Source organism: Erigeron canadensis, chromosome 6, assembly GCF_010389155.1.
Source record: "Erigeron canadensis isolate Cc75 chromosome 6, C_canadensis_v1, whole genome shotgun sequence".
Lineage (NCBI taxonomy): Eukaryota > Viridiplantae > Streptophyta > Magnoliopsida > Asterales > Asteraceae > Erigeron > Erigeron canadensis.
Window position 1 is genome coordinate 236,230 of NC_057766.1, and position 25,999 is coordinate 262,228.

Here is a 25,999-nt window from a genome sequence, read left to right on the forward strand (position 1 = left end):
GTGGTGGAGGTCAGAAGAAGAACACATAGAAAGAAGAAGGGTTTCGATGATAAAAATCGCCCCTATAATTTTGGGTTTTGATGTGTTATATGGTGATATTGATTTGAAATGTTTGACAATTCTATTTTGGGTTTCGATGTATTTTGATTTTTTTCTCTATAAATTATTAGGTTGAATTCAATCTGGTTCATGATGGTGGGGGGATGACTTGGAGGGTTTTATTCCTTTTAGATTTGTGTTTTATTTTATCACCAGATTTAGTAATTTGGTTAGTGGTTTTTAGTTTTAAAGATGATTGAAAAAAGAAATGTGATCGGAATCTGGGTTGTGGTTTTTGGGAAGATGATAAGAATGGGTACAAGAGTTGAAGAAGATGATTGAGTGAAGAGGATTGAAGAATGTGTAAGTTAACTTACACATGATTTTCTGGTGGGCCCGTCGCCGGAAAGTCTTAGTGTTTTTACAAAAAAGTCTTGTATATCGCAGTAGATGATGATGGTGTATAAAAATCAATGGTCCTAGTTGGTCCTAAAATAAGAGGTGGTCTCAAAATATCTCACCCTTATATATATATATAGGGTAACACTCCGGTTAGAACACTTTTAAAATAAGAATGGTGAGAAGACTTAAAAACATCATTTTGATGCATTAAAAGTCCATAAAACTAACATAGTGCTTAACTAATTATCATTATTTAAGTGTTTAACAACACATTGATCCGTCAAAATCGAAAAAATCACATTTTTTTGTGCATCCATCTTGGATGCATATTCATTAATATGATACATCCAACAAAAGACGAGATTTTTTTTATTTTGACGGATCAATGTGTTGTTAAACACTTAAATAATGATAATTAGTTAAGCATAATGTTAGTTTTATGGACTTTTAATGCATCAAAATGTAGTTTTTAAGTGTTCTCATTTAATTTCGTTCTCATTTGATTGTCACCCTATATATATATATATATACCTTTTCTAAAATTAAAATTAGTTCAATTTTATTTAAATGAAAACAAAGTTTGATTGAAGCATAACATGTTTTTTAAACAAACAAAAAAAGGTCCACATATATCATTGTGCCATGGGAAGTGATATAAGTACAAGCATATACTGCACAATATCCAGTTATTTGAAGCAGATAATTGTTGTAGATGACAAATTAAAGTTGTGAATATAACGCTATCCACAATTGTCAAACCATTTTTCACCTTTTTTTTAAATGCTAATACCATAGCTATATGACTTTCAAAAATACCATAGCTATATATATTCGTATGTCACGCAATAAAGTCGATGAACAAATTAATTTATACAAGTAATAATTCCATAATGTAATTGTGAAGAAAAAGGAGCAATACTAGTAGAGTTACAAAGGTGTTGTGAGTTTAAAGTCAATGCAAACACCCATAGAAACTCGATCTAGTGCAATAATTAAATAACATTTACCGATTCATCCAAATGAGAAAAATATGTAGAGTACGTGCTACTTTTCTCCATATGAACAAGAATAAGTATAAAAGTTGTTGTAGTGTCACTGATTATTACACATTTACCAAATCCTTATCCTTGTGTATATACGTACGTAGTAAATATCACTTTCTATATGATCAATTTTGTTGAAAAAAGTTAGTTCGTATTTGGTTCTTTACCCCACCATGACCCATCAAGGTTTTGGATTTATATGCTTCTGCTATACTGGCATATATTGTATTCGATCAACTTTTTGACAATCATAGAATGACAAAATCATTTGATGTTATCATGCATATAGCCGACCTTGTAATACAACATCATCATACTTGTCTTCACGTACAACTGATCGATTTATTCTTTTGATTGTAAAATTAATACTTTGACCCTCAATATAGTAAACTATATATATATACCGGTTTTTAAAATCACAGACTTTCAACCACTCAGCCTCTCTCCGAGAAACATTTTTCGTTACAACTACTGATAAAAGAATACTTGAAAGGGTTACATCAAAGGGGTATATCACTACTTGATGTTACATAATTTGGACAAATAATGACAAGGATCGAAAAGACATGCAACTTTACCTGTGAAGCAAAGTTGCAATCATCCCAGCTTTTCAGTATATATATCATGAAATCATCAACGTACAAAAATGGATGATGAGATACAACGGATCGAGTTAAAAATGCATATAAGATCTTAATGATACATGGTCTGCAGTCACAATTCACAAACCACTCTGGTTGTGAACACATTGATCGAGGGTCATATTATGTGAGTGTACCATATATACATAAAAAGCTTATCTTATGTATAGTACTGTATCTTTCATGTGCAAAAAAATGGGCATGAAAGGACCATATATAAACTTATCCCCAAGAGATGCAATCTTTGTAGAATGACCCTGAATCACATGTTGGGCCTCTATTCGTTAAGCCCGAAAATGAATTTGAAAGCCCAGCAAGATTGAGAAATCCAACTTCCAACCCTGAATTAAGTATAATGCCATACCCTCTTCTATATATGAGTGTAATCCGAACCGAAACCCGTGACCTGACCCGAAAAAGGTTGGGCCAGCTCAAGCCAAAAACCGAAAAAGGTGAAGGAAACCCGTGACCCGCCCCGAACCGACCCATCACGGGCCGGGTCACGGTTCCGATTTGTATGTACTTGCGGGTCGCGGGTCGGGCCATTTGCACATCCCTAACGAGATGAAAGTTACTTCTATATATCATGCAGGGGCATAAAAAAACTAGCTACTTTGCAATATCGGTTTTCATACACTTCACATAACCTGCAATTATTGCATTCCATCAATTTTATCAAAAACCATCCTAGCTTTTTCAACATAGTCATTGTGAGCATTACGAGACAGCAAAGCATTCAAAAAAACAGAATCTCATTGAGGCATTCCATCAAACAGTTTCTCGGTAGCACCCATATTCCCACTATGAACGCTATCCCGTAATGATATATGACATTCCATAAAACCTGTTGTAAAGTACAAGTGATCAAACTCTCTAAACTTCCAAAGTGCTTTGTTTCTCGATCCTCCGGATTTCACGAACTGCTTCCATAAAACCGTGGACCTGTGGAGTCATTTAGGCTCAAGTCCTGAAGCCATACCCAGCGTCATATATCAAAGGCCATTTTCCTTATCATTATATCATATATAAGTTATATTTGCTATACAATCAACCAGAGATATGATTTTTTTTTATTTTAGAAGATGACCTATCATCAATTGGACAAACATCAAACTGCATACAGAAGGAAATTGCATCTCCAAAATGCAGAAGAAAATTTGGTATTCAACTTTGTATTTACTTTAATTAGTTAAGTTCGAAAATGACCATCATATCCATGGGTATTGAAGTAGCTTGATCATATCAGGAGTAGAGCACATATTTGAACTACGGAATTGTGTCTATCCGACATATATATATATATATATTAAGTCTCCATAGTATTAGTTTCCATGTATTAGGTTAGGTTATATAGCCTCTTGTAATCCTCTTTAATTACAACAATTACAATTCAGTACCATAACCTACCAGGTTTCATCGGTGTCTGTTTAGAAGAAAAAACAAACATATATGAGAAACAAAATTAGATGCTATATACCAGCAAAGGGTCCATACATAAGGATTGGTACAGATTAAAGGATTGCATGTTTTGTAGCTAGCACTTCATTGGTGTACCCAAAACACATTTCAAGACTTGCCCATGGTCATCTTTTGAATTTTTTATACGAGTAGCATTTCTCTTTTTTTATATTCACATATATATTAGTGTTAAAATCCTGTGATATTAGATGTAAAAGATCTAATGGTCATTTTATAATATTGAAAAATCAAAATGTTAATACAAAAAAAAAAAAAAAAAAAAAAGCTCACAAAGATTGCACATATAATTTTATTAGTAGCAGTAGTCTTATAGTTTTATTAGATAAAATTGAAAGATTTCCATATTGAATTATTATTAACGATTTTCACATGACAAACATATTACATACCTCCTACAACGTACTGATTGTTTGCTTCTACCTTCCTCCTAAACCATTCCATTGTAATCAGGCCATCGTAATCGAAGCCATCTGTATTAATGTCGATATGTGCTCCCAAATCAAGCCTAGCAGACTAAAGCCCAGACAGTCAGATATGCGTATCTCTTCAACAGCTTCGAAGCCATAAATGATAAGATCAGGGTTAATTATGCCTTTTAACCTAAACACCTCTCTAAAGCTATCTGAGTAATATACCCTAATGAATCTTAATTTACTACTGCCTTCTTTAATCTCACCAAGACCACCAACATCAATGTCGAATAACACTTCAATGGAACGACAATGATCAACAAAGATTGTTTCAAGATGATGCAACAGTGGTATCGGATTCCTCGGAAACATACTCACAAGATTACGACAGCCTGACACTGAAATGTGTCGGACACAGCAGGCATGAACTTCCTCACGACTACCACAAGGCGCCCATATATTCTTCAATTCATCCATCCCTCTATTTTGCAATCTTTCCAACTTAGGGATCATAACCTGCCAATTAATATAGTAAAAAAGATATATTACGCATATACATATAATTAAAAAAAAAAAAATTTCTTTTTTAAACGCCCCTCTCAAATACGAAAGGCCCTAAATAACATGTTGAAGTGAACAATTACGTACCTTTTCGCTGAAGAAAGGTTTAATTACAGAAATACTACTACTGCTCATATCAGATGATGTTGATGTTGATTTATACTCTGGATAAATGCTAGTGAAATTGGGAAGGCCACTAAGATCCACCTCTACTAGTTGCAGTAGATCGTTAGTGTTAGACAAACCTACCAACATTGGTAGATCATCCAAACATAGATACTTTAGCTCTTGAAATCTAATGCATGGCCCTTTCTTCAACATTTTCTTCAATGTATACTAGTGCTTCGATGAAAAGGCATTTCCTGATTGTGAGATGTTCAAGCTTCACCAGACCACTTGCTACCGGGATCATAAAGAGGTATCTCATTTCGGTACACCAAGAAACACAAAGGACTCTTAAATTACAAAATGAGTATAGATGATGTACGGATTTCGGTAAGACTTCTTCAATGTTATTCATGCCACCAGTTTCTAAATGAAGCACTTCTGTTTTTGAAAACAACTCATTTATACCAGATTCCAACAATATATTTTTGGTAGGAACCTCAAACATCAGCGTGTTTTCAGATGAGTGCTTATTTTTGCCACTAATTCCTTCTAGAAAACGCCCCATAGATATCTTGAAGCTTTCGAGTTTATTATACAACATATTCTTTGACTGGGGGTTGTTCTCAAAGAACTCCACTTCTAATGCAGAAAGATTCTTGGAACGTTCTTCCAATTCCTTGTAATTTATATCTGTGAATCTGATGCCCTTTTTGTTAGCAACCCTCATATAAAGCTCTTCAAGCTTGACCAGGTTTTTCAAGACGCCTTCTTGGATATGGAGATCAATACAACCTGTTAAATCCAATAGCTTTAGCTTCACTAGATTTCCGATTGCAGATGGTAAATATCGGATGCCTGAATGAGCAAAGCTGAGTACTTCCAAGTTCAAAAGATGATCACCAATAGGAGAGCAATCATATTTCAACGAGCATTGATGGAGTCACAGTGTTTGAAGCTTGCTGGAGCATTGAAGCGATTTGGGAAGCAATGGATATTGCAACTTCTCACATGCCATGACTTGAAGATTTTCCATTTTCTCATAAAAATCTTCAGCAAACTTAAGTGATTCATCGCCATTCATAAGTCTCAATAAGGACACGTTTGGGTAATTAAAGTCTCCCGGGAACTTTGACATGCCCATACATGTCAAAGAGATTCTTCTGCAAGACTCGCTCATTTCAGCTCTACTCCAATTTGAAACATCATTATGGTTAATGAGCCATGGGTGATCGCCTTTAGAAACTTTAGCTACCACAAAAACAAGCACAAGATCGTGCATTTTGACACACTCCGAGTAATCACTATCCATTAATAAATTTGCATTCTTGAGATTGAGTACACATGTTTTTGTCCTGTCTCTAGCGATCCCTAGAGTAGGAACTTCGTTCAACAACTTAAGCCCCCATGCGTATCTTGTTAGATCCTCGATTGGAATATTAAAGTCACCTGGAAACAAGCAACAAAGAAGAAAAACCGTTTTAGCATCTTCTTCCTCTATAAAGGTAAGCTCATCTCAATAATACTTTGCAAATTCTTATGGAGATCATTTTTATTCAAGCGGTGAAGTGTATCCCTCCATACTGACTTATTTTGAGATATAAAGTTTGTTGCAATCAGTTTGATGGCTAAGGGCAAGAAACCACATTTTCTCACGATTTTAGCTCCTATATCTCTGAGCTCCGGATTTGAAACTTCTGAAATTTGAAAAAAGAAATCATTCGCTTCCGACTCCTCCATCACATCCACCCTAAAAACTCTATGATTCAAATTAGATTCTCCAGCAATTTGCTTCCAAATGTCATCATGTCGTGATGTGAGCAATAACTTAACGCCGTTTGGCCAAGGACTTAGTCCAATATCTTTAAGCTCAACCTTGTCCCAAACATCATCCAACACCACTAATTAAAACCCTTTCACCTTTTTGTGAGATCTTCTCAAATGCTACACGAAGACGATCCGCCCTTGTTGTTATAGTCTTTTCGGTTATTGGAATTCCCAAGTATTCTGCCACGGTTTGCTGAATAGAAAATGTGTTCATCTTTTGACCAATTACCACCTTTACAACATAATTGAACATTTTCTTACCTTCCACAACCTTTTTCAGTAGTTCCATCACAGTGGTCTTCCCCACGCCACCCATTCCGCATAAGGCTATCACTTGGGCCTTTTGATCTTGTTGAAGCAAACCGAGGGCCTCCATAAAAATCATTTCTCTTGATTTGAAGTAATTCTGGGCATCACCAGAAGTGGATGCCAATAATTTAAAACTCACTTTTCCAAGAGGTTTTGGAGCATCGCTCCAGCTTGTCTCAATATGTTCTTTAATAAGACCTTCAATCTGCTGGATAGTCTTGAATGCCTTCCTTCCCGTTTGGTACCTATTTTTCAAATTAAAACATTCATTCACGTTACTTGAAATTAATCTTTCAGCATCTTCCTTAATCTTTTCGACTTCTTGCAACCAATCTGGTACACGAGCAGGTATCTCTAGATTGCTTATGCTGTTTGTGTCCATGTGCTTTTTGACATCATCGCTTTTACCATCCAGTTGTTTCATCCTAGTACTCATGTTCCGAACATGTTCTGTGGAGGAGAGGAGATAGCCCAGGTGTTTCTTAACAGGCACCAATAACGATTGAACGACTGGACCAAGGACTGTGGATAAAATATCCATTTTGACACTTTCTGTCAGACCTATATATCACGCATACAAACTAATCAATGAATGCAGTCATGATTGCTAATTAGTATATAAATCACAAAACATGTTATCCTGCATTACCACTAATTAAGCATCATCATCCTTTATGTTTGTGATGATCCCTTCGATCTACTCATCTTTATAATTCATATTCGAATGATGAAATATTGAAGTACATCGATCCAATAGAGTACTTATCTATGTTTTACTTTTATATACGGGAGAATTTCATATATATCCCATTTTAACACACTAATTACATATTTACCCAACTAAAATTAATAATTTCATATACTTTATATCCAATTTTAGTTTATAATCTATCATATTTGTCCATTCTATTATTATAAAATTAATAACCAAATTTACATCAACAAACTCCCTAATCACACTTATTTTCGTTTGGAAAAAGTTACAAATTAATGTTGTACACTCTTTAGTCAAGCCATCACACGCCTAATAAATATCTCTAACCCTCTTAAAGTAGGAGCATAGCTATGCCATTGAATAAAAGAATTCGAATTTGAGGTTTAGGGATTACATCTTGTTTGTAAATTGTAAATATCTTTTTCAGGAACCAACTATTTGGATGAAAGTGTAGAGTAGTGGAGTGCACCATTACATACATCCTACCTGCATTTTGCATATGTTTTTATTGTACATCATAGGCGTGTTTCCCCCTCCATTTTTTTTCTTATTTTTTACTCATTTTGTATGTAGGTGTTTACTTTGTCACCAATCTACTTCTTGCTGTTGTATGCGATATTTTCAAGTGTGAGACATCAGACATGTACTTCTCTATTTAGTGTGATTCGGTAGTTTGTTGATATAAATTTGGTTATTAATCATATTATAATAGAATGGATAAATATGATAGATTATAAACCAAAACCAGATATATATGAAATTATTAAACTTAGTTGGGTAAATATGTAATTTGAGTGTTAAAATGGGATATATATGAAAATTCTCCCTAATTATAAAAACATTCCGCATTTCATTTTAATATATTAAAAAAAACCTCAATAAAGTGTGAATTAACCAACCAAAAGTTATTAGAGCAATTTACCATATCATGATATGATTCTAATAAGAGAAAACTACACAAATCATACCTGAGGTTTGTTCGAAACTACACTGGTCATACCTACAATTTAAAAGTTACGCGAGACATAACCATCGTTGTCAAAAACTTACACTGACCATACCTCTCGCTGACGGTCGTCTATATGGCTGTTAAGTCAAGTCACGTGTCGTGCATGTGAGGTATCAAAACTGTAATTTAGTCTAACCTTGGAATTTCTAAGCTTAAACCTGAATCGTTTGATGACATTCTTTCATAATTTTTTTTTTATTTTTTATTTTGAAATAAGTTTTTTAAAAGAATAAATATATATATGTGTGTGTGAAGTTTAATATATAATATCTACCCACTTTAATGAATGAAATATAAATATAAATATTTTAATAGTTTTTTTTTTTGTAAATTACAAATATGATACCTGAAGTTTACACGAAATTACGGTTTTGATAACTCACATGCACGACACGTGACTTGACTTAACGGCCAAATAGACAACCGTCGGCGATAGATATAGTCAGTGTAGGTTTTTGACAACGATGAGTATGTCTCGCGTAATTTTTAAATTGTAGGTGTGTCTATTGTAGTTTCAAACAAACCTCATGTATGTTTTGTGTAATTTATCCTTATAATAATGTAGTCATTTTAACAGAAAACTCTTTTTTTTTTTGAAGTTTAACTTTTATTCACATCCACCTCACCACCAAATAGTGACGAGGCTCCCCAAAAAACGGTCAATTTACTTTAACTCGAATGTACACCATTTTTTCCACGTAATAGAATGGGATTTGTTTCTATTTCTATACCACAAAAAATCTAAATTCTTAATATCTTAAAAAATCTTCCCGATGTTAATCCTCCTGTTAAGGAAAGACATAATGCGTAGTGGACAGGACTCGACACCATATATGCTAATGTTGTCCAACCTCAACTTTTTAAAATTGTTTATTTTTATTTTATTTTTTTGGTCATTTTTTTAAAAAAAATGGGAACAAATTGTTGTAACACATCTTCGTGCATGCTGTCCAAAACCCTAAATCTTTCTCTCTCTCTATTTTCAGTCTTAGGGCCGAAAATTCTCAAATCCTTTTAGAGTTCTTGGTGGTTCGACCAAAGCATTGCATGATCATCCACCCCTAATGCATGATCATGTGAATATGGGATTTCAATTTATATGTATTACATGCACATATATCCATCTATCTATAATATAACTGAAAGAGAGGATTGGGGGTACACTTCGCACCCCTAATCTCCCTCCTTTAGTCTGATACTTCATCCTTATTAATCCTCTATTTTTTTAATATTTATTTAATAAAAATGGCCGACATTTAATAAAAAATCTTATAAAAAAATCTTTATTATTATTATCTATATATATACCACCTACAAAAAATTCTCATATATACTCAACCCTAGGAAGAAACCTACGACAAAAAAGAAGAAGCTATGATCGACTACCAAAAGAGTTTTTTTATTTATATAATTTGTTCATATCTAATCATTATTATTATTATTTAACATTGAATTCTTATGTTATTGTTATTATTAGCCGAAGAAAATCAAAACAAGATAGTCTTTGTTGATAAATTGGCATGTATTTTTCAAATTATATACTCTACACCTTTTGTTTCTCTTTTTATTTAACTAAAGTTGAAAAAAAAGGGTAAACTGAAATCAATATTTATATGGAGTTAATTTTCATATGTTTCTTCTTTAGCTTTCGTATTCATTAAGGTGTGATGTTGGTCACAAACTTTTTGTTTCACAATTATTATAAGATTTATATATCTTAAGACTACCCGTCCAATGGACGGGCCTGGGCACTAGTAATATAACTAAAAGAGGGGGTTGGGGTACACTTGGCACCCCTAATCCCCCTCCTTTAGCCTAATCCTCTATCCTTATTAATCCTCTAATTTTTTAATATTAATATAAATTAATTTACACTTTTTGGTTTTTCCATCACCAATTTACATTTTAACCCCAATCTAAAACAATTAATTTACACTTTTTGGTTTCCCATCACCAATTTATACTTTAACTCAATTTAAAAATAATTAACTTACAATTTTTGATTTTTCATCACCAATTTACATTTAAACTCAATTTAAAAATAATTAATTATACTTTTTGGTTTTCCATCACCAATTTACACTTACAAATAATTAATTTACACTTTTTGGTTTTCCATCACCAATTTACAATTTCAACCAATTTAAAAATAATTAATTTACACTTTTTGGTTTTATTGGTAATCTATAATATAACTCACGTACGACAACAAAAAAAGAAGCTACGATCAACTACAAAAGGTTTTTCTTTTTATATACTTTGCACATAATTAATCATTATTATTTTTTTAACATTGAATTCTTATGTTATTGTTATTATTATTTCTTTTAATATAGTTTGAGGTTCGTTATGACTTTTTCTTAAACAACAAAAAAGTATGACCGCATTAGTTCATCTTGAAGATCTTAATCCAACACATGTTAACCATCATAAACGACTCCGTGTTGTGCATGTATGGACTATTTCGGAGTAGAACAACCCGAAGAAAGTCAAAACGTTCAAGATGGTCTTTGTTGATTAATTGGTATGTACTATTCAAATTATATAGTGTGAGTCCCAAATTTAAGATAAATGACAAGTAAACCCGACTGGCAAGAAACTCTAACCTGGAATATGACCAGTTAGAGTTTCCAGGTTAGAGTTTCTTAACCTGGAATAAAAGTGTTGAAACTATATAAATAGTATGTATAGTCAAGTATGTGACATTAAGACACGATGTACTTTTCAATGTATTTGATTTATTGATATATATAAACAAATACAAAGGTTGTTGCGGAACAAAGATAATCACAAAGATGAAAATATCTAAACAATTTTGAAATACAAGTGATCTAAATAACTTGAAAATACTCATAAGAATTATTTTGAATATATCTCACAAGTTGCAATGTCAAAAGTTCCAACTACTTGCAAATTGTGAGAAGCCTTGTATTTATAGCCAAAGTCCATGCTGATGTCGACTTGGCCTTACAATACTAGATTGGGATACATTTTAAGGAATTCAAATTGATTCCTTAAAAGTATGTGTTAAGGTTAAGGTTAACCTTTTACTCAATCTATCACTTTTCCAAGTGTTATGGAAATAACTGGATAAAGAGAGATAAAGTAAAAAAGGATTCATCGTAATCACTGTAAAGTGTTGTAAGTACTTTACACTGAGATGTTTCAGTCTTCTATCAGATAGAATCTTCTCTGAGCTCTGCTTCTGAGATTATTCTCATTCTTCAGTCTCAAGTTATTGGCTTCTAAATGAATGTCTTCAGTTTGGGTTGATCTTGATCTAAAGTGAAGCTTCAGTGAACTTATTCTGAATAACTTCAGAATTCTGTACAAGTATATTTCACTGAGCTTCAGCTTTTTCTGAACAAATTATACTTGGTCAATTTTCGACCCAACATATAGTTTACACTTTTAGAATATAAGAAACTGTAAATTTTTATTTAACTACAGTTGAAAAAAAAGGGAGGTAAACTGGAATCAATATTTATATGGAGTTAATTTTCGTATGTTTCTTCTTTAGTTTTCGTATTGAATAAGTTGTGATATATGACTTAACTAATCAAATATTATATATTAAATTTTATATTTCCTATATTAACTCTAAGGATTTACGATTATAACTTTCTATAACCTTTTAGATATAAAGTATAAATTTGCTATGAGTAGGTTTTTGATTACTTTAATATATTGACTTTGATTATTTTGATATCGTTTTGAAAGTAGCTCATTAATGGTGTATACTTAAGATTTACGATTATATCTTTCTATAAGCTTTTAGATAAAAAGTTGAATTTTGCTATGAGTAAGATTATGATTATTTTAATATATCGACTATGATTATTTTTAATCTGTTTTGAAACTAGCTCATTAATGGTGTCTTTTATTAGCCGTTGTTATTTTATCAGAGAAAAATGCTACATATTGAGATGGTGTTGAATGTTTTAGTATGATTATTTAGCATGGTGGAACAATTCATCATTTTAGTTTGTGTATGACAGATATACTTCGGATCTTATGAAAAACCTTTAGATAAAACCCTTTGATCGACGTTATGTTTAGGATTTAACACAACAAGAGATGACTTTGCAATTTTTTATCAACAATTTGTTTCCCTATCTTTCTTGCATTAGCCGATAAAATCTTTTGATCGACGTTTGGAATGTCCTTGGTTGGGTTCCTTTTTTTATCTTGAATAATTTTCCTGGATTTGTATGCAAAGATGTTTATTCGATTCTTATGGTTAATTTGTTTAGGGTTTATTTTTCAAATTGGATTAAATACATAGAAACACATTAATAGAACTTACCAGTTTTTTCCATGTTTTTTTTTATATTTGCAGGGCACTATCATACATGGTCCGGTCAATGGTGAATGGACGGAAAATTTTAGGAGTATTTTGACCGATGGAGTCGCTATTCAGCTAGCAAATTTCCAAGTTGATTTTGGTATATCTATTTAATATATTTGAATTCCAATTTTTTAGCTTTAATTAATATATTTTGAGACTACCCGTCCATTGGACGGGCCTGAACACTAGTATGTGTATATAATTAATATTTGGGGGATGGAAATATAAGGCTGTTAGGTACATGAGCTTAGGTGTGAAACACTCACATATTGTTTTTTCAATCCATAAAATTCATGGGGGCCCAAGCATTTATTCATTAATCAAGAAATATTAAAAATTTGTATATGAGGGGTTCCACACCTAAGCTTAGGTGCCGCATTACCTTATATTCACTTTTCCCTTAATATTTATATAAACCACGTACAGTTTCGGCTTAAAGTTTTTCGGGGCTTTAAACAAGATCAATTTTGGGGACCTAGCTCACTAGATTACAGATTTTTTTTTAATCATTAAAATCAAATTTACAAATTAGTTAGCATTAATAACAATAAAATAAAAATGAATCACTAAAGGCGAGCGGTGAACCTAGTAGCACGGACGCCACTGGTGAACCTGGTGGTGGTATACATGCCGACGTCGCTAGTTCGTACTTTGTTGAGGATTGTAGTCTATAAAACACTAATGGCTAGCTTACACGTTTAAAGTCTAATTAAAATATTAAGCCCAAAATATAAAAATTAGGGGTTTTTGTATTTTGGGGACCTCAAGCCCATGCCTAACCCTCAATATTACTAAGCCGGCAGTGACCACGTACTACCAAGGTTCGTCTGGTTTCACTGGTTAGAAAACCCTAGGTAAATATAAGGTGGCCAAGGAAATGGTTGAAAAGTTAAGACTGCTAGGAGCAAAGCGTTCCCTTCCCAAAAAGCGCTCGAGAACGTCGGGGAACGCCGGCGAGACGCCGTCCACACTACCCCACGCAGCGTTCTCGGATAAAAAAAAGGAAGCCGGCGGATTTTGGACGGGAGACAAAGTTGTATGAAAATGAGCCAAAGGCTCCTTTTGGTCCCCACTCCAACGTAAACTTTAACCAAATTTGAAATTTTTCTTTTCTTTTCTTTCTTCCTTTCTCTCTAGGGAAGTGATATTCGTACCACTTCGTTTGATAGATGCACCACAACTGTGCAGTGTTAACTTGTACGTACAGTCAGTTACATAGCTTGTACACTCTGGTACATCAATAAAAATTTGTAGTACGAATATCACTTCCCTTTTTTCTATATATACACACACATTTCATTTATAAAAAAACACACACAACATACTACAACATATATACATACTAAAACACATATAACTAAATTAGAATCATTTCATATAATGTTGTCTTCGTTATCATCGTCGTCTTTTGATTTGTTCGGTTCCAAAGATTATGATGATACCGTTGAAAGTGAGGTTGTTGTCGCCGTTACTTTGGCCATGAGGGTCGTGCAAGAGGAGGAGGAGGAGGAAGAAGAGAGGTCGCGTTTTACAAGAAAGGTGGTTCTTGTACGTCATCGGGCAGAGGCACAAGAGAACTTGATGCGAGACTACTTCTAGGATCATCCGACTTACACCCCAAGACAATTTAGACGACGGTTTCGAATTCATAAGGGTTTGTTTTTAAAGATTTTAGGCGACATGGAAGTATAGATATTTTCAACAAAGAGTGAACGCCGCGAGAAAGTTAGGTTTTACCGCATTTCAAAAGTGTACAACCGCAATTCAACAACTAGCAAACGGCGTGGCGAGCGATTTACTAGACGAGTATTTGCAAATGGCGGAGAGTACCTCACGAGAGGCGCTTGACCATTTTTGTAGTGGTACATTGCTTTTATGTTACCAAAATTATATATACGTTATATTATTTTTAATAATACATTTTATATATTATATTAGCTTACATTTTATATATATGTTATATATATGTATGTTACATTATTAGTTTGTATATATTTAGGCCCCTTATATATATATATATATATATAGGTAAGACTCCGGTGAGAACACTTTTAAAATAAAAACGATGAGAACACTTAGAAACATCATTTTGTTGCATTGAAAGTCCATAAAACTAACATAGCACATAACCAAATATCATTACTTAAATGTTTAATAACACATTGATCCGTCAAAATCGAAAAAATCACGTTTTTTGTTGGATGCATCGTTTTGAAGAATATGCATCCAAGATGGATGCACAAAACAAGAAACATGATTTTCTTGCTTTTGACAGGCGAATGTGTTGTTAAACACTTAAGAAATGATAATTAATTATACATTATGTTAGTTTTATGGTCTTTTAATGCATCAAAATGTAGTTTTTAAGTATTCTCACTGTGTTCTTATTTTAAAACTGTTCTTATTTGATTGTCCGCCCCCCTACACACACACACACACATATATATATGCCTTGATGGGACAAGACAATGAAAATTATATATTTTTTAGGTGTAATTCAATTGTATGGTCGTACATACCTACGTAGACCAACATGGACTGATCTTCAACGTATATATGATGTGCATGAAAGAGTTCATGGTTTTCCCGGTATGATTGGTAGTATTGACTGTATGCATTGGCCATGTGAGATGTGTCTCACGGTGTAGCGAGGCACCCAAACACGAGGTGACATAGGTAAACCTTTGTTGATTCTTCAAACGGTTGCATCGCATGATCTATGGATTTGGGATGCTTTCTTTGGGCCACAAGGGTCTTATAATGATATCAACATATTCAAGCCATCTCTTGGGCTTGAAGATCTTATATCCGGTTTGGCGCCCTCAGGTATATGTTTAATTTATATGTTTATTTACTAATACGTTTAATTTATATAGTTATTTACTTAATTTATACGAGCATGGTACCTACGCAATGCGGCGGCGATGACATTGGTTGCGATGTGGTAACGTCGACGGATGGTGATGGCATCGTCGTCAAGTGGTGTAGGAAGTTCATACAAAGATATTTGAAATTAGGGATAGTGAATATATATCTTTTAAAAGATTATAAAATGATTGTGTAAGTTAATTTATTGAAAGAACCCGACTCGATAAACCGAAAATTACAAGATTTTGTTTTTTTTTTTTTTACCCCCACTGCGACTCAGTGGGGTTAGGACACCTCCTACTGCGACTGAGTGGGAAATCTCTGATCTGCGAGCGAAAAACCTCCCACTGCGACTCAGTGGGGTTAGGACACCTCCCACTGCGACTCAGTGGGAACTTTCTGACCTGCGCCTGATGCAAAAACCAGCCATTTGACATACCAAACAACTCCAAACTATAATATTCATTTGCCCAACTTCCACAAACTAAATTTCAAATATTCCAACAACTATAAAGACACATTTCAAACACATTTACAACATCAACGAGTACACAAATCAAGATTTCCATCAAACTGGTCATTTACCCACTTTGACACCTTTTTGACCAAAATTATGAATTCACAACTATCCAAAAACTTTACAACTAGAACATTTACAGAAATTCATCTCTGGTCGACCCAAGCACATGACTTTGATCCCGATAACGAGGTCCTCCCGGATCTCAACGAGTACATTAGTTCCGACGATGAGTAGCTTGTTTGTTTTTCTTTTTTAAATAATGTGGTAATATGTGATTTTTAAGAACTTAAGTTAGTACATTGTTATTAATTAAGAACTTTATTTTATGTAATAACTTGATTTGGTATGTATTATTTAGTTTTTATTAATAGTTTTTATAAAAAAAAATGTATTTTTAACTAAATCTTTGGAAAAAAAAAATGAAAGTCAAACTATAAAGAAAAAAATAAAATAAATCAAGAACCCCTCAAAAAGGAACCTCTCGCTCCAAAGGAACCCTTACTTTTTGGTGTCATGCCACATGTCAAAAAAAGGTGGAGGGGATGGGGTTCTTGAAACCTCTCGCTCCCATTAGTCTAAGGTTACAAGGCATTTAGGCCGGGTACATCTGAGAAAAAAAAACCCTCGTAACTTAAGTAGTGAAAACCTCAAACGTTTCCCGTTTAGGTACATATATATATATATATATATATGGACTGATATCTTATACTATATATATATATACACACAAGTATGGTATCCGTGCAATGCGGCGACGGTGGCGGGGACGGCGGTCTAGTGATGTCGGTGACGGTATTATTGATGGTGGTGGCGGTGTCATGTTGTGTAGGTTGATGTAAAGGTGATAGTGGAATATTAAAAAAGATAAGGACTTAAAATGCCATTTATTAAAATAAGGGTTTATGATGTAAATTAATTCATTAAAAACAAACTTGGTCATTTATACTACTTTATAAAAATTATCACACTCTCTCTCCAAACATTTTTCAACACACTCTCTTATAAAAATGTGCGAAGTTACTATTCTACCCTTAATGAATTAATTAATTCACTCTTTTTCATTAATTTAAATATCTCTACTTAATATACCTATAATATCTTTAATAAAATAATTTATGGCATAGACTCATCAATTCTTAAAATAAATATACTACCTTTTTTACACAAATTATTATTACAATAATAACCACACCACCACTCGTCACGCCACCATCACTACTAACCACCGCCGCCTCCACCACACCACCACTACACCGCCAGTACCACCACTACCGCTGTATTGTGCGGGTAAAATGCTAAGTTTTTATAAAGAAGTATAGATATATAAAATATTGGTACTCTAATTAATTAGTTATGAAATCCTTCATACCAATAAGCTAATAATTATATAATTACAAATATATAACTAAAATAGATGCCATCTACCCGTATTATATAGTTTTTTTTTTCTTTTAAAAATGTACCTGAGAACTGGTTATGCTGCTCTGTATGAATCTGCTCTGCTGCTATTTTGTGAGTAATAGATAGGTGTATATGTAGACAAAATGAATAATTCAAATTGTGTAGAAATAAAAAGAACAAGAAGAAGATAATTGACTAAAGCCTCAATCATTGCTGCTGCTTTTGCTAGTGGAGGACCAGCCGAATCTAATCTAAAATCTAAAATTGAAAATTAAATTTTTTCACATCTCTGATATTTCAATTTAATTAAAAAAAAAACAATAAATGTCTAAAACATGTATTTAACGTGCATAAATAAAATATTTACCATATAAAAAATACACTCTTGAAGTTTATGATAAGTGTACAACTATGGATCATGTTAAAACTATGAGTCATGCTTATACCGTTATGATATTATAGGGCCGCTACTAACAGTGTGTCACGGCGTGAAACAGTTGATAGCATCGTGTCTTCAATGTGTCATGAAAACATATTTTCTTCTGTAGAAACACCGAAGACGAGTTCATCAACTTTCTTTCCAACATATTTTTTTTGTTCCCATGCCTTTCAAAAGAATTTTTTTCACAATATTATTTGAATGCCATGATATTGTTTTATGCAATTCAAGATACTCATTTGTTTGTTTGTAGAGTTGACAAAAACACAAACACTTGTAAAACTACATCTCATACATATATATCTCTATATATATATTGCCATGCGCATACTACAACTTCATTTAAAAATCGCTCTTGCTATTTTATTTTTAAAGAGCTCCAATTATTTCATCATTGACATAAAATTTATTACAATGTCTAAGAAAACAAACAATCTCGATCACCCACTAACGATATGTCGACAAACTTACTTGAAAATCTGTTTTCCAAATGAGTAACCCGTCGCCAAGCGAGAAAGAGATGTGAGGAAGAGATGTTACCAAGATTTGAAGAAGAAATGTTGTTGAAAATAATCATATATTGAGGAAGAAGTGAAAAAAAGATGTTGACAAAAGTGCATCATGATATTAGGATGTAAGAAATAGATGACCTGACAATGATATGTTGATAAAAAAAGAAGTGAAAAAAATTCCACTATTAAAAGGAATCTAAGAAAAGGAAAAAAGAAATGATGTTGATTGGAAAAAATCGCCCTACTACAATAGTACAATGGATGATGTTCAATGTGATTTGACACAATTTATGTGAGAAGGATTCTGTCTAAGTTAATTTTTCAAATTAGCAAAACTTTGACCCTTCAAGAAAATCAAAGAGTTAAAAGAACAAAATTCAATGATCATTTTCAAATTTTAGGCCTTAATTGTCATCTAAAAGTCAAGACTATCCTAACAGTCATGTTAAAGTAACTTAAGGAAAGCCTCTCTCATTTATGTGTATCATCCTCAATTGTCAATTTGGTCAAAATTTTAGAGGAAAAACAAAAGAACAGGCTTTTACATTTTGGTATTTTAAGTTTCATTTGTCGTATAAAAGGATTGATATCCTCTAAAGTTAATCAAACTTTATAGGTAAAGTTTCATCAACTTTAACCAATTGATTTAAACCCAATCGTCAAGATTTAAACATCAAATTTTAATCTTGACAATTGAACTTAATTATATTATGTATGGGACAACCTTAGGTTTGAATTTTGGAGAAGGCAAGGATTTACCCCTATTAATCGTCGTGCCTACAAGCGGATTAATAGGAGGTTTTCCTTCATCGAGATTTTGAAATAGGAATTTTTGTTTTGAAAGAGGTATCTAGCGTGGACCCGGTTATGACAACGTATGTTAGACCTCTAGCTGTCGAATCGCGACACGAAGCAAAATTCACCTTTAAAAAAAAGAAATAACTAAACGTTAGGTATTAAACCAGTAATATCGAGCAAACGTTAGTACCATTTAAGTAATTAAGAAACACAAAATTACATTTTTACCCTCACATGCAACTCACGTAGGGGTGTTTTGACAGTTAGCTAACGGTGTTTGGGTCCATGTATTGTCTGAGTAGATCTTTGAGAAAGTTGGGTATAATCCGCGTAATAACTAAAGGTAAGGTATGAAACTAGCAATATCGAGTAAATATTATGTACCATTTAAGTAATTAACTCTAATATGATAAGTATATATAAATCTTTTGAAAAGTTAGTCGGTATTCCACACCAGGGAACACGTCAGCGTATAATGGTGAAGCATTGCACCTCTCTAACATATGAGATATAGATCATAAGCCATTACAGGTGATTCAGGAAAAAAAACCCACAGACTTGTCACTGCTAAGAGTCGAATCCAAGACCAATGGAAAAACCAAGGATGCATCTGCCAGTTGAGCTAACTTCATTTGAAGTACATGTAATAAAACATAATCTACTAAAATATAATCAAAGGTCTTTTTGAAAGTAGTTTCTTTAATTTTGACATAATCTACCAAAATATAATCGTAATCTACCAAAATATAATCAAAGGTCTTTTTGAAATGAGTTTCTTTAATTTTGACATAATCTATCAAAATATAATCCAAGTCTCTTTGAAAGTAGTTTCTTTAATTTTGGTTGATCATGTTCTACATCATATCTCCCTCAAACCCCATCCCCATTTTGAGTATCGCTGTACAACTAACTATACATTATGTCCCCAAAAGATGATTCTTGCCACATTAAAATCCATCATTTCAACTCAACAAATACTGATAAGAAAAGTTATGTTGAGAATTAATCCTCCAAAACGACTCAAAAAGTTGTGATTACAATTTCCTTCATGAATCAAATCGAAACAGTAATAATTCCAAAGTTTTCGGTCGAGATCATAAAGAAAAATTAAGTATCAAATATTAATTACTAAATTTCGTATCAAAACAAATGCTCACAACAACCCAACTTACAAATGCACAACAGCCATCGATTTCATTATGCACGAAGACACGTCCATTTCACGAGCGACCTGATTTTTCGACAGGTGAACCCAATTCATCGTTGGGTCCGTGACATCACACATTGTCAAAAACTCCAACACCTGCCCGAATATCTTAAACATTTCAATCCCAAATATCAAGTTTTTATCAGCAGCAAATACAGAATTCCAGTCCATGGGTGCATCAGGATGTACGGAAACTTCATTCCAAGTCAAGTACACGAGATCAAGCTCCCATAACTTCCTAACTGCTTTATTTCTCCCTCCAATTTCACCATCCCCTTCACACCATGAAACCGACACCATAAACAATCTGTAGTCATCACATGACACGAGTCTCGGGGAGTACCCGTGAATGCATGGTGGTGGTGGAGTTGTTTGGACCCGAACCCAGTAACCATGAACAATGTCATATGCTGCGAGTTTGTCACCCTCGGAGTACACATAAAAAACCCCGTTACAAACTACTGCAGAACAGATGACCCCTAAATCAGCTGGGAGCCTTTGGATTTCCGTCCATCTGTTTGATGAAGAATCATAGATCTCGCATGAATCTAAAGACTCGTCCCATGAACCGACCCCACCTACGGCAAGTATCAGGAACCGCTGACGGCATTTTATACCTGTGTTTACTTTTGTTTGTGTTGACTTTTGATGATCGATAGAGTGTCGTGATAGACGCCTAAGGGAAAGTCTATGTGGATCCTCATAGACATCTGATACTCCACTGTTGCGTGTTCGTGTCCGGGGAAAATGATTGTGTTGACTTTTGATCGCCAGATTATCAGAGGTAACTTCATATACTCCAAGAACTGGCTTTGATCTTGCATGTTTCATTGATGCAACCTGTTATAATCATGTTGTCATAATCAGATAAATAAGGGACAGTGGTATTTATGTAATGATAGTATTGTTAATTATATTTTAATATAACATGATTCAGGTCGAGAGAGGCGGCCAAATGGTTCCGTTGTGTAACGGGCAACACCTTCACTTTTACGAGTAAGTTTAGGGGGGGTTCAGTAAGGGTCAACCCGAATCGCTTATCGAAAAAGAATTATTTTTACTAAAGATACATTTGCTAGTACTTATTATTATACTTTTGATAATAATTTATCTGTTTGAAAAAATACTTAAAAGGTTAAAATTAAAAGATCAATCACCCTTAGAAATTTCAGCTAACTTTTGTATTTTATTATTTTACCAGATATACAGAAAAATCCCCCAAACCGACCCATCATAGGTAAGTAGACCGAAATTGCCACCTCTCTTCAGGTCCTAATGTCCTATCATAACCTTGTGCCAAGATTTTGTTGAAGGGCAAAAAAGTAAGACTCCTCTATGTGTTTTGCTAGAACTTCGGTCCATTCTACCAGGGTTTGAACAACCTCCAACAATAAAAATGTTGTCATAGACAGTGGTCACCGAGAATAAAAACCGATCTTTCAAAATTCCGGCCTCAACTTTATGCCATTTGTTGAAAGATACATCAAAAGCGTATATCTCACGAGAGCTTAAACCATCTTTAACAGTCCCAAACAGAAACAACCATGGGCTTGGATAATGCCCATCACATCTCATTTGCATAAAACGCGTTGTGGAAGTCAATGATCTCCATTTTTTGCACACAAGCCGGCAGTTCATTAGGCTCGTTAACGGAAGTCTCACTAAACACGTCTCAAGAATATCATCAGGAAGAAACACATGCATCCTGTTGTTATTTCGATGTGGGTCTTGGAGTTCAAAATTCTTCTTTTTATTATTATTCTTCCAAAACCTCTCAACTCCATACGAGAAACAATCAACACTTGTGTTTTGGGTCCCACACACAGGTTTGTACCCTTTACCAACGGTTTCACCAAACTCGTCACTAGTTGTGGCTCCAACCTTGCACCCTCCACCCCGACTGTACAGACTCAAACACCTTAACAAAACCCCTCTCGTCTCATCATCATCCTCCATCACACTTCCATTGTAGTTGTTCGCAAGCCTGGTCATATGAATATTACAAATTAGAAAATACGATTGCAAAATGAAATCAATAAAAAGGTTTTCATTTTGACACTCGGATTTCAAGAAAATTCTAAGAGACTGTAGATCATATAGCTAGAGCACCTAGAGTGGGATTTAAACTTTCAAAACTCAGAATGACTAAATTCAAACTTCTAACTAACATGAGTTGGATACAATTTATGGCTTTTATGTGTTTAAAAGTGAAAAATGATTTTCATGAACTTTAGTAAGTTGTAAGTTCCGACTTATCAAAGTCAAAATAATTAATGTGGGCAGTCAATTTAATGTGGTTTGATAGACATATCCTAAAAGCTTACTGGAAACTTTTAAAGGATAGCATGCTCAACATGGATTCTCACTTTCATAAGGGGCGTCCACGAGTAAAAAACTAAAAAATAGCTTCTAAAACAACCTCAGCTACCAGTGCATCAACTAGGGGGCATTTGGAATTGTCTTTGAAAATTTGTGTAGCGTCCACTAGTTATAATCATCAGATTTGTAGATGAACGTAAGGATTTGCCACGAAAAAATGTTCTTTTTGCCGCCTACTATCCCTAACTTTAAGCACCTCATTATCTGATTCTAATTTCTAAGCAGCAATAATCACTTCCAAAACGTAGATCCAGACACTGCCCTAAGTAACCCGATTCGGCCATTTTAAAAAAAGTTTTGGAGTTACAGAAAACTTTACGCTAAGAACTACACTCACCAAAAGATCAAATTGTAGACGTCAGTTTATACACCTTGCCAAACCATTGTAAGTTTGAGAATTAGATTTACTTGTAGCAAAGTTCATATAGATCTGCGTAAAATATAAACTGAGATTTGGTTCAAATAAAACTAAGATCAAACCTTCTGATCAGTCTAGTAAACATAAGATGGGGTAACATTATTTGTATAGCCTTATTTTAATGTTTAAACTGATCTTATTTCCTTCTATGATCAGAACATCTAACAGTCTCAACAATATAAAAAGTTAATATACAATTATACAATGTCAAGCTGCAGTAGAACATTATAACGTTATATCAAAGTTGATTAATTGACTGTGATCATCCTGTATCATATTAAGCACTTTTAAAATGCGCATCAGACAGTCAACAAGTTCAACACACGATAAAACGGGAGGCACTACACCTGATACCAGCTCCACAGCCCTTTAAAAGAATCATTTCTTTTTTATTATTGAACTAGACAATTTGATGCATAGTCAAAGATTTCATTTTAGTATTATAGATGAAGTACTATTGATAATTTTCATTTTGTCTATAAACGAATCCAGTTATTTCACTGGCCAACCCCCGGAAATTTGCTAGGCCAACCCCCGGTACGTGGTGGTTTCATTAATTCAATATTTTCCTAATATAAATACTTTACACATTTTGATAAACAGCCAAAGAATATGTACAAAAAAAAAAAACAACACAAACAACAATCCAAATCAAGTACACGGATAGTCAAATTTAAAAAACTCCAATACTAATAATAACACCCACATACAGTCCCAAATCAGGCCAAAATTTAAGTCAAATGAATACTGTCGTTTTACACTGTATTTATTTTCCCTTCTAATCTAACAATAACAATGATCTTTATGAGTCAAAAAAACTAACAACTACATTCAATTATCTAAATTAAAATAAAAAAAATTCACATAGTTAAAAAACATTAATAAAAAAGAAGTGTATTAAAACTTGAAAATCCAAGAATCATTAGGGGTGTGGTTTGACTACCCAGAAAGAAAAAGTCACAGAAATATTATATATATATATATATACAAGAAACAAAGTAAAAGTGAAGAAGAGAGGAGAAACCTCATCAAGTTCTTGAAGCCACAAAAAGAAAGTGTGTTTACGATTCAAGATTCTTCATTTGCACCAAAAAACACACATTCTCAGATCCAACTCTTTTCCCAGGTTTTTTTAATTTAATAAAAAACATATGGGGGAATTGATGTAGGGAGATAAATATATGTGAAAGCTTTTCTTTTTAGAGATATGATAATTAACAAATTGGTGATTGATTAGTTTAAAGGGTGTAATCAAGAAGGGGATACTTTAAATTTTCTATTTAAATTTCGTAATTATTACGGGTAAAGTAAAAGGCAGAAATAGAAAGAAAGTGATGTATAAGGTTGTCTACGTTTTAACCTCTTTATATATCGTTAATATATCGGAATTTAAAATTTATAAAAAATGGCATTGGACATTACTGTAATGTTTATTTTTAAATCAGAATAAAACCTTTCAATTAACTCAAAGTTTTTAAAAACATGAAAAAAAAAGACTAGAGTTACATAAAAACCCTTTAAATATGTCTGGTATTAAAAAGAACAATTTCCAAATTGATGTACTAAAATAATTATGATTCTTATTTATTTACTAAATATATAAGTTGATAACTAGCACGTTACTTGCGTAATGCGGCGATCGTCGTGACGACGACGATGACTGTGATGGTATATGAGGCGTCGAGTGATGTAGATAACTGATGTAAAGGTAAGTGATATAATTGGTTAGTGAAGATTTTTTAAAAGATAAAAGATTGATGGTGTAAATTAATCATTAATGTTAAGTAGGTAGTGTAGATGGAAATTATTTTAAAGGGTGTTAAGTGAAAATATTACATATTTTTCAACACATTCAAAAATAAAGTGTTATTTTTAATAATATAGTATAGATATATAATTAGAGTGATTGACATGAATCGTTCTTATGGTTAACCTAAAAAAGTATGATTTCGTCTTTTAAGTTTAAAACTGTCTCATATCATCCTTCATTGATGAAAATGATCGAGTTTCATCCTTACTAAAAACGAACTTTAACTCAAATCCATTAACTCCCTCACGTGCGACCCACTTGGGGGCATTTTTGAAACGACATGACATGATTTGAGAAAAATAAGATTTTTTTTATACCCAGTTGTGTCACATGCTTATATGCATTTGTCACATTTTTTGAGTTAAAATCATAACATAAGCAAATATGTGTCACATGCAAAATTGCATGTGCCATATATTCTGACTTTCAATTTCCAATGTGCCACATCCATAGTGTATGTGTTACACAAATGGCCCAAATCCGAACAAAACCTAATATGTATCACATGCCTTTTTTGTACGTGCCACGTATTTGAGAGATTGCAACTGATGCGTCCATTTAAATTTGAGAGGCGAGAACATCCTAAAAAAGGGGTTCGTTTCAAGACTTTTAAGTCTATGGTGCATTAAGGGTGTGTTTACTAGGGTGAAATGAGAGGAGAAAAATGGAAATGAAATTATTTCCATTGTTTGGTTGGGTGAAATGATGGTAAGAAATATACACATGGAGAATTTGATTTCTTTGAGAAATCCATTACAT

The 25,999-nt window shown here is 33.3% G+C and overlaps 3 protein-coding genes across 5 annotated transcripts; all 3 read right to left on the bottom strand.

Moving 5' to 3' along the window:
- Positions 1-2,585: 2,585 nt before the first annotated feature.
- On the bottom strand, positions 2,586-6,326 carry LOC122605820. Of its 3 annotated transcripts, none has more exons than XR_006324725.1 (3): positions 4,663-6,326; positions 3,994-4,530; positions 2,586-3,067 (listed from the first exon to the last, which is right to left on the bottom strand). XR_006324725.1 is itself a non-coding variant. In XM_043778778.1 (2 exons), exons 1-2 carry the CDS (start codon positions 4,894-4,896, stop codon positions 4,051-4,053), a joined length of 714 nt encoding a protein of 237 aa, XP_043634713.1. In that variant the 5' UTR covers positions 4,897-6,326; the 3' UTR covers positions 3,875-4,050. The 3 variants fall into 3 exon arrangements, 1 of the variants encoding a protein (XP_043634713.1); XR_006324726.1 differs by having other exon boundaries at positions 2,586-3,092; XM_043778778.1 differs by lacking the exon at positions 2,586-3,067 and having other exon boundaries at positions 3,875-4,530.
- On the bottom strand, positions 4,953-6,420 carry LOC122602933 (probable disease resistance protein At1g15890). Its single transcript, XM_043775545.1, has 4 exons — positions 6,207-6,420; positions 5,692-6,129; positions 5,120-5,538; positions 4,953-5,030 (listed from the first exon to the last, which is right to left on the bottom strand). Exons 1-4 carry the CDS (start codon positions 6,418-6,420, stop codon positions 4,953-4,955), a joined length of 1,149 nt encoding a protein of 382 aa, XP_043631480.1.
- Positions 6,421-20,446: 14,026 nt separating this feature from the next.
- LOC122603882 (F-box/kelch-repeat protein At5g42350-like) lies at positions 20,447-24,644 on the bottom strand. The gene is made up of 3 exons (XM_043776724.1): positions 24,455-24,644; positions 21,924-22,617; positions 20,447-21,473 (listed from the first exon to the last, which is right to left on the bottom strand). The coding sequence occupies exons 1-3, from the start codon at positions 24,457-24,459 to the stop codon at positions 20,595-20,597; spliced, it is 1,578 nt and encodes a 525-aa protein (XP_043632659.1). The 5' UTR covers positions 24,460-24,644; the 3' UTR covers positions 20,447-20,594.
- Positions 24,645-25,999: the final 1,355 nt, after the last annotated feature.

What these genes read in the sequence shown, in the direction of transcription:
- LOC122605820 (XM_043778778.1), bottom strand. Translation starts at nt 4,896, where the DNA reads ATGTTGAAGAAAGGGCCATGCATTAGATTTCAAGAGCTAAAGTATCTA. An exon ending in AACCTTTCTTCAGCGAAAAG is followed by an intron (nt 4,531 to 4,662) that starts GTACGTAATTGT and finishes ATTAATTGGCAG; the next exon opens with GTTATGATCCCTAAGTTGGA.
- LOC122602933 (XM_043775545.1), bottom strand. Translation starts at nt 6,420, where the DNA reads ATGGAGGAGTCGGAAGCGAATGATTTCTTTTTTCAAATTTCAGAAGTT. An exon ending in AAATCTTCAAGTCATGGCAT is followed by an intron (nt 5,539 to 5,691) that starts GTGAGAAGTTGC and finishes TTGCTCATTCAG; the next exon opens with GCATCCGATATTTACCATCT. An exon ending in AGTTGTTTTCAAAAACAGAA is followed by an intron (nt 5,031 to 5,119) that starts GTGCTTCATTTA and finishes TTGTAATTTAAG; the next exon opens with AGTCCTTTGTGTTTCTTGGT.
- LOC122603882 (XM_043776724.1), bottom strand. An exon ending in CAACAAAATCTTGGCACAAG is followed by an intron (nt 21,474 to 21,923) that starts GTTATGATAGGA and finishes TGATTATAACAG; the next exon opens with GTTGCATCAATGAAACATGC.